The sequence below is a fragment of the Erpetoichthys calabaricus genome, chromosome 2 (genome assembly GCF_900747795.2).
Source record: "Erpetoichthys calabaricus chromosome 2, fErpCal1.3, whole genome shotgun sequence".
Classification (NCBI taxonomy): domain Eukaryota; kingdom Metazoa; phylum Chordata; class Cladistia; order Polypteriformes; family Polypteridae; genus Erpetoichthys; species Erpetoichthys calabaricus.
Genome location: NC_041395.2, coordinates 190,381,099 through 190,390,793, shown reverse-complemented (window position 1 = coordinate 190,390,793; position 9,695 = coordinate 190,381,099). Strand labels below are relative to the sequence as shown.

The window sequence follows — 9,695 nt, the reverse complement described above, 5'->3', positions numbered from 1 at the left end:
TCTAATGACACATTTTTTACTTGCCATCATGAAATTCTGTTTTATATGTTGGTATTTTATTTGAAATGTAGTTTAGTTGTTGCAGCTCTAAAGAAGATGTTTGTGGAAAAACTGTTTTTCACTTTTTCAAGGATCTATTTTAAGAATGGCATTTGTTATTGAGCTTTCCTTCATACACTGCAAGATAAGGCTGAAATCTCTAAGAAGATGTTCATAATAGTTAATAACAAGTAAGCCTGCGATTCGCTAGCGAATCGGTCCGTTGCCTTTGCTGACATCGACTGCTGGCAGAGTGGAGCACAGCAAGTTCAGTTTACAGGTTGTGGTGTTCGTGTGCCAGCCACTGAGTCTGGGAAGCCGCTGGGTTAGAGTCTGTGACCGTTATGTGATCTATATTACTGGCACAGTGGATTAGAGCAAGTGTAGCTCACAGGTTGTGTTGTTTGGGCGCCACGTACCGATTCTGGGAAGCCGCTGCGTTTTGAGAAGCCGCTATGTTTGACTCTGGGGCGGGCGCCACGGTGCATTACGTTGTGTTATTTGGGCGCCACCTACTGACTCCGGGAAGCCGCTGCGTTTGACTCTGGGGCGGGCGCCCCTGCATTTTGGGACGCCGCCGCGTTTGACTCTGGACTCTGGGGCAGGCGCCAAACTGAATGACCGTTATGTGATCTACATTACTGGCACAGTGGATTAGAGCAAGTCTAGTTTACAGGTGGCGGGCTCGTTGCAGTGCGGCAGTGCGCGTGACATCCGGTTTACAACCTTCTCGTCCATATTACTAACCTTTCTGTGGCTGTGTCGTTAGCTATGGGCGGGCTCGTTGCAGTGCGGCAGTGCGCGTGCGCTTCGATGTGCCCTGTGTCCATAACCTTCGGTTAGTAATATGGATACACATCTAGAATTAATAGTTTGATTAAATATTTAAAAGAAATAACACCAAAAATAAGGTATGGGGTTGCCCAGTGTTGACTGACTGTGTCACTACTAAATATTCCCTGTACTTTTTCTTTTCTGGACTACTAATTAAAAACATATAATAACTCTATTATTATCTGTCTAATATAATAACTTTATTAATAAGAACACACAAAAATCCATGGATATGTTTATACTAAAGGTGTGTCATAAGTATGGCTAGATGGTTTGCTCAAGGTTAGCCAGTAAATCATATTCTTGGATCTGGAGATTATCTTAGATTAACGCTACTTTCTTTTTAAATCTCTGAAGAACAAATCCTTCCCTATCAGTTGTTTTTTTGTTTGTTTATTTTGTGTTTTCAAGAAAAGGTGTCTAGTTTAACTCTCATTAGGCAGACCTCCTTCAAAAATTGTTTTAACATCCCACAATAAAGCAGTACTCTTATTATATTGAATAAGTTAATGCAGAGATAAGATTCTTTAAATAAAAGAAAAAAAAAAGGTTGTTATACTGCCTTTGTGCAATTGATAGTTTTCAATGTCTTCATTAAGACCTTTGTTATGTAGTGTGCAATGTCATTTATCTAGTTATTTAAGAATACAAAGTACTGACTCCAGGTGTTCTGCAAGCCTGTCCTTGAATGAGGGAGGAAAGGAGAGCCTTTGGAAAAGATATTACATTAACACTGACAGGGTACCCAAAAGGTGGTGCAGTTCACACTTAAGCTAAGTGTAGTATGAAGCACTCAATTTAAAATTTGCTTCACATAAACTGAAAGAAGTTACACCTTGATTCTTCTTTGTATTTACATTGCTGTTTCACTTAGGGCTGGGTCTTACCTTGCACTAATCTTAACCTATTCAAACTTGATATAAGCAGGATAAATTAATGTCAGATATCAAAATAGTTGGGTTTTCTTTCTTGCTTCTTAGCACAGTTAGACTCCTATTAGGTTTATGCATTAAATGTAAAACTACTAGCATTGTTGCCTTGCTGACCCAGCCTTTTGGGTTCAGTTGCCATGCCTGATCATTATCCAAGTTGGATTTGCACTTTTTCCCATGACTGGATGGGGTTTTTCTTGCATAATCAAGTTTCCCTGCCACTTTACCAAAGACATAAAGGTTAGGCCTATTTGAATTCCAAATTGGCACAATGTGAATGTAAGTGTGTATATAGGTGATAGACTGTCTAGACTGATTTCTGCCATGTACCCAGCGCTTTTGGGATGATGGGCATTATTGGGATGCCTCTGAATTGTATTAATAAGGGTTGAGAATGTTATTTTGTATTTTTAATGACTAACATAGTTTAAGTTTACATGACTGGGATACGTTTCTTCTGCTGACCTTTATTAAGGTTTGAGACTTTCAGTCCTGCTGCATCATTAGCATTCTCCTTTACCATATTTAATAGTCGATTTAACTGAAAAGTGTCAGTTTTGGGATCTGAAGAAAAAATAAGTTAACCATGCAAAGGTAGAATTTGCTTTATACTTAGAGTGAACTATACAGTCTAGATCAGTGCTTCCCAACCCGTGTGCCGCGAGCCCAGACTAAAGGTGCCGTTGCCAGGTGTCAGAACATAAAAAAATTTGATTTGAACTGATAATAATAATACCAGTTACACCTCAAGACTAAAGTCATGGTACCTGTGTGCTTTAATACAGTCCAGCGTGCATCCTATTTCAACTGCAGTCTGACGAATTAATAAATATTAGCTCTAATTTACTTACTTGCCACAGGGTAAGTGACGTTGCTTCCTGTTGTCTGTTTGTTTTTTTTTTTTTTTTTGCATCGAAAATGGCCGACTGTAGTGAAAGTCGTAAACGTAAAAACAACAGCAGCATCAACGACCTCAATGAAAATGAAAATGATAATGCGGGGAGCAGTAAAGTTGTAAAAACGAAAACACGATACTATCAGGACAGTTACTTGAATTATGGGTTTACATTTGTTGACAAAAAAGGTATTCAGCACCCGCGATGTTTGTTGTGTGGTGATATCCTTGCAAATGAAGCCATGGTTCCAAGCAAATTGCAACGTCACTTTCAAACCAAGCATCAGAATGCAAATAACAAGAACTCGGCATATTTTAGGCGTTTAATGGACAGCCAGCAGAAGCAAGCACAGCTGTTTATGAAAACTGTGTCGGTGTCAGACAAAGCCCAGTTGGCTAGTTTTGAAGTCGCAGAACTGGTTGCCATGGCAATGAAACCACACACCATAGTCGAATCTTTGATTATGCCAGCATGCAAGATAATGGTGAAAACGATGCTTGGTGACGATGCAGAAAAAGTGATATCCAAAATGCCATCATCAAACAACACCGTTTCTAGGAGGATAGAAGCCATGTCATCTGACATCAACAACAACGTGTGCATTTTGCTTCAGACCTGTAAACGATTTGCTCTGCAGATCGATGAGTCTACAGATGTTAGTGGAAAATCCCAGTTGCTGGCCTTTGTAAGGTTTTCGAACGGCACAAAAATGTTGGAACAGTTTCTGTTTTGCAAGGGACTTATTGAAACGAAGGGAGAAGATGTATTTAAACATGTTTGCACGTTTTTCAGTGAGAATGATTTGTTGTGGGAATGGTGTGTTGCTATTTGCACAGATGGTGCTCCATCTATGACCGGCAAAATGCGTGATTTCACGGCATTTGCTAAACGTGAAAATCCGAACATAATCACCACCCATTGTTTCATACATAGAGAAGCACTTGTGAGCAAGACGCTGGGAAGTGAACTGCAGTCAGTTTTAGATCAGGTCGTTAAAATTGTTAACTTCATCAAAGTCCGTCCAGTCAAGTGCAGACTGTTTGAGAAACTGTGCAAAGACATGGGATCAGAACATTACACTCTGCTAATGCATGCAGAAGTCAGATGGCTGTCAAGAGGTAAAGTTCTGTCACCGGTGTATGAACTGAGAGATGAACTCCGCCAGTTCTTTCTTAATGAACAAGCAAACAATGAGTTTGTAACACTGTTGGCTGATCCAACATGGTGCAGTAAACTTGCATATCTCGTTGACATTTTTGAAGTATTGAATGCATTGAATTCGGGCATGCAGGGCAATGATTCGAACATACTGTCTGTTACTGACAAGCTGCAAACTTTCCGTCGTAAACTTCTTATGTGGACAAGTGAAATAGAAACAACCCATTTAATTTGCATGTTTCCTCGTGCAGTACAGGCTGATCCTGGCGCAGTCGTGTTGCATGATGTCATTGTTAAGCATTTGGCACAGTTGGGAGACAATTTGCAATATTACTTTCCAAGTTTAGACATCCCTGGCAATGACTGGATAAGGAACCCATTCCATCAGCAGTTGGACTTGTCTAACTTACATATGACAGAGAAAGAACAGCTACTTGACATTGCGAGTGACCGAACATTACAGCTGAAGTTTAAGGACACGAATTTAACAGAGTTTGGGATTATGGTTGAAAAGGAACATCCTGTGTTAGGTGCTAAAGCTGTCGGCATACTTGTTCCATTCTCCACCACTTATCTGTGTGAAAAGGCATTCTCGGCATTGACACTACTGAAGACAAAACACAGAGGATGTTTATTGTCAGTTGAAAATGACTTACGAGTGTGTTTGTCAACTGCAGTTCGAGCTCGTATTGACAAACTTTCAAATTCTCTTCGAAGCCTGCCTTCGCATTAATTATGACGTTATAGTCTGCTTTGTGCCTTGTGACTTATTGCACTTTTCATGTTTGTGTTGTGTTCAAGTTTTTCATTTGAGACTGGTTTACTGGCAATTTATTTTTGTTACCTTTGTAAATGCAAAAATGTGTAGTTGATACGCCTTATAAAAATAGGAATCTCATTCTACTCAACTGATGAGTTAAGATTAAATTGTTAATTTGAGTAATTACATATCAGAGTGAAGTGGTGCTGTTAGCTGAAAAGATTTCACTAAAGGTGCCATGGTTTGGGAGAGGTTGGGAAGCACTGGTCTAGATAGATAGACGGATAGATACTTTATTAATCCCCAAGGGGAAATTCACATATGAATGAGCAATAGGTAATATAGGTAATATTAAGATGGAACCTGAGAACTATAATCTTACCTCTTGGTTACACATTGTTTTTGTTCTTCTTGCTGAATAAAATTTCTGCATCAACTGTAGCATTACCTACTCCAGGATCCTGAAGTTTATGACATTACAGACTCCTGCTATTTTATTGATGAGTCTTGTCTGAGTGAAGACATGAAAGCCTTAGGGCTTATAGATATCTCATAAATTGCTAGTCCTTGATGAAGTCTCTTTTGACTGGAAATGACAAGGCTTGATAAAGCATTGCAAAGTATGATCAATAGCTCCCTGGCTGAACCAGGAGCCCTGAGATGTACTAACACTGACATCAAATCAGCAGAGACTGCAATGGGATACTATTGGAGCCTTGTGCATAAGCTGCTGTCCAGGTTCTGGGAATATCCTGTGGCTTTTGCTATTGATTTTCCTATCAAGATTCCAATGGGAACTAAGTGAAGGTTTCAATTTGGACTGATTGCTTCGCCAATGGACACTAATGGATGGAAAGATTGAATTGCAAAGAAGATAACTAACATGATTGAGAACTGCTACAAAAAACAACTTTATAGTATTTATACTTTGGTAGTCAATCAGACTTTGTAATTTATTTAGTTGTTTTTTCTGTGCTGGTTTTTTTTTCTTGTGAAAAACAAAGTTGATTTATATTGTTAAAAGAAATTCTTATCTACTACATGAATTAACCATTTTAGGTCATTTGATAATATAGCATCTCCATTTGAAACAGGAATTGCAATAGAAAGGTCTATTCATTTGAAGGTTCTTGACTTGTCTAAGTGTAATTCTTTAATGCACAGGAAGCAAAAGACTGCAGTTCTAAAAATGATCTTTGGACATTCAGATCTGAAATATGGTAAAAAATCTGTAGAGGTGAAAAACGAGTCATTCAGCCGAGCATACCTTTAAACCAGGATTAAAAACTTGTAATCAGTGTAAGTAATAGATTCATTTTTTCCATTATAGGCGATATTTTGGGCAAAATAAAGACTTTTAAGTCATTTATAGATTGCTTTTGTTTAAGCTGATAACGAAACCTGTAGCCTACTACAGTCGACAGGCAAGCTCATTAATCTACAGGTTAATAAAAAAAAAACATTTGTCCTGTGCCCAGGTGTCTATACAGAATTTTAGGTATATTATTCCTCCTTGTCCAGTCCTTGCACTAACATTTGAAGTGTGTGAAGATTCCTGATTTAATTTGGCTGTCATAAATATCACTTATTTGTGTATCTTAATAGGAGCTCCATTTTAAATAAGCTATTTTGAAGGGAATTGACCAAAGGTTATAATTAGAAATTAACAGGAGTCACTTAGTCCACGAGCTATTATTTAGCAAGTTATTTTTTAATTATTATATATGTTAATTTGCCACATAACATTGTGTTCTAAAGTAAGGTGTTTTTATACATTTTAAAAATACTTTGTTCTTGCAGTTTACAATGGGGTTCTATGGAACCCAGAGTCCATGATAGAAAAAGCCCTAAACTTACCAAATATTTCCATTTACCAAGCCAAAAATCTGTTATTGAGTATTGATCTGCATCTTGAGATTACACGCATATTGCAAAACAGCATATCCATGTGATTTTAAGATGGGAAAAATGCAAGAAGCAAACCATTATTATGAGATTTGGCCATTTTTAAAGGAGACTGGCTATGAGTCTCAGTTGTTTTCCAGCTTTCCTGTTCATCTTACTCTGCAGTATGCTTACTTACTCTGCTCCTTAGACAGCTAGACAATGATAATGGAAAAAGAAATCACATTTATATTCTTTTACTTGATGTATGATTCTGCCTTTCATCATGAAACCTTCATGCAACGTAGACTTGCAGCATGCTATGCAGAAATGTTAAGTACCAGTCAAATCCATTTGGTTTCGTATTTTTAAGGTTAAGAATACTCGTGTAGCAATTGTTGTGCAAATACTGACTGGACTATTCACAGGATATACCCAGCCAGTCGGCAGTTTGAGAGGGCGTGTGTGTGTGTGTCTATATTATTATATATATATATATATATACACACACACACACTCACGCGCACACGCCCTCTCAAACTGCCGACTAGGGCGTGTGTGTGTGTGTATATATATATTCCCGTGTGGAATCTACTGACGACCTGTCATCTACGGACACGATGGCATTCCGGGCAAACTTCAGGGAATCATCATTCTCGTTTAAATGACGCCGGCGTAGACCGAAATTGATAGTCTATACTGGCGAGCAGGTCCAGTGTTAGGCCCGGGGTAGCGTCTGCCCGACCCGGAACCCCACCCGGTTGTACTTCCGGGTCGAGGTCCGTCGTCGAAGAGAGCTCCCCCTAGCTGTCCACGTCATCATTAGTCGCTGAGGAGCACTGCGTGGGAGCAGCTGGGAGAGCCCCTTAACCCTCCACAATCAGACCCAGCTTAGGTGTAGGAGTGGTGGTAGATCTACCACATTTACTTCCCGACCAGTCTTGTCCCCGTATAATCGAAAAGGGAGGCTCGGGCAGTACAACGACAAGCAGTTGTTTCAGACTCCCATCCCAGTTTATGAAACACTTTGTGGACCTATTAGACCTGGTCTCTCCATGCACACAAGTTACGCTCATTCTTTGCTCCACCCACTTTCGTGGTAGTACATAACGGTGAGCAACAATGGTAATGTTACTCCCGGAGTCAAACAATGCCACAACCAAGTGCCAATTTAATAACATCACTTCCATATTGGTGACCGCCAGAGGGTTCGACAGAGCACAGTACCTCTCTCCCTTCGCCCAGCTGCAGTCCATTGGCTCCACGTTGAGGGGACAGGTGGGAAGCATATGCCCCACCTCGCCACACTTGAAACAGCATGGCGGGGCAGGCAGCCGGCAGGCAGCTTGGCTTGGCTTAGCCGGAGCCTCCGCGACGAGTGGGCTCAGGGGTGGCAACACGTCCCTGTCGGACCCCGCGAACCGGCTTCTCAGGCCTCCCGAGTTGGGTCACCACCAGTTGCCGCTCTATTACCTCCAGAAGACCGTTCATAGACGTAAACGGATGTCTCCTGACCTGCTGGGTGAGATAATCCGGCATAGCGTGGACTAACCCCTCACAGGCTACTTGTTCAACCACCTGGCGAGCCTGGTTGATATCTGGCCGTAGCCAGTGTCCGACCTTACCCCAAAACTCGAATGCTTGGGCTCTAGCCGGGCGATCGGGGTCAGATTTCCACTGCCGTCATACCCTGCTGGCCAGAGGTTACGCCGTAGCACCTGAATATTTCGGCCTTCAGGTAGTCATATTGGGTTGCTTTCTCTTCGGGAAAATCGTGATAGGCCCGCTGCGCCAGGCCCTTCAAGTATGGTGCCAAGATGGATGCCCACTCCGTCTTTGTGACCGCCTGATCCATTTTGATGGCCTGGAGCTTGTTCGCCAATGTAGTTAGGAGTACATTGAGGTCCTGCCCTTCTGACATTCTTTGGGCATTATCCTGCTGACTACGCCACTGTAATAAAGAGAGAACACAAGCATAAAGGTTTGGGGTGTTTAGCCCCGTATACTGCAACAAAAAGGTCAGAATAATTCAACAAAATCATCAGACCAATAGGGATGGGTATGTGTATGTATATATATATATGTATACAGTGATCCCTCGCTATATCGCGCTTCGCCTTTCGCGGCTTCACTCCATCGCGGATTTTATATGTAAGAATATTTAAATATATATCGCGGATTTTTCGGTGCTTCGCGGGTTTCTGCGGACAATGGGTCTTTTAATTTCTGGTACATGCTTCCTCAGTTGGTTTGCCCAGTTGATTTCATACAAGGGACGCTATTGGCAGATGGCTGAGAAGCTACCCGGCTTACTTTTCTCTTTCTTTTGCGCTGACTTTCTCTGATCCTGACGTAGGGGGATTGAGCAGGGGGGCTGTTTGCACACCTAGACGATACGGACGCTCGTCTAAAAATGCTGAAAGATTATCTTCACGTTGTGATCTTTTGTGCAGCTGCTTCCTGAAACGACATGCTGCACGGAGCTTCGCATACTTAAAAGCTCGAAGGGCACGTATTGATTTTTGATTGAAAAACAAACTCTGTCTCACTTTGTCTGCTCCTGACGGAGGGGGTGTGCGCTGCCGCATTCAACAGCTTACTTTGTCTGCTCCTGACAGAGGGGGTGTGAGCTGCCGCATTCAACAGCTTACTTTGTCTGCTCCTGACGGAGGGGGTGTGAGCTGCTGCCTTCAACAGCTTTGTGCCGCGGTGCTTCACATACTTAAAAGAAAAACAGCCCTATTGATCTGTTTGCTTTTCTCTATCTCTGTGACATGATCTGCTCCTGACAAGCACTCCTTTGAAGAGGAAGATATGTTTGCATTCTTTTAATTGTGAGACGGAACTGTCATCTCTGTCTTGTCATGGAGCACAGTTTAAACGTTTGAAAAAGAGACAAATGTTTGTTTGCAGTGTTTGAATAACGTTCCTGTCTCTCTACAACCTCCTGTGTTTCTGCGCAAATCTGTGACCCAAGCATGACAATATAAAAATAACCATATAAACATATGGTTTCTACTTCGCGGATTTTCTTATTTCGCGGGTGGCTCTGGAATGCAACCCCCGCGATGGAGGAGGAATTACTGTATATATATATATATATATATATATATATGTATGTATATATATATATATATATATATATATATATATATATATATATATATATATAGATATATATATAGATATATA

General features: G+C 41.0%; 1 protein-coding gene across 1 annotated transcript; it reads left to right on the top strand.

Moving 5' to 3' along the window:
• Window positions 1-2,723: 2,723 nt before the first annotated feature.
• Window positions 2,724-4,592, top strand: LOC127526641 (SCAN domain-containing protein 3-like). Its single transcript, XM_051922580.1, has one exon. It carries the CDS (start codon window positions 2,724-2,726, stop codon window positions 4,590-4,592), a length of 1,869 nt encoding a protein of 622 aa, XP_051778540.1.
• Window positions 4,593-9,695: the final 5,103 nt, after the last annotated feature.

Coding starts and splice junctions, on each gene's coding strand:
- LOC127526641 (XM_051922580.1), top strand. CDS start 2,724: ATGGCCGACTGTAGTGAAAGTCGTAAACGTAAAAACAACAGCAGCATC.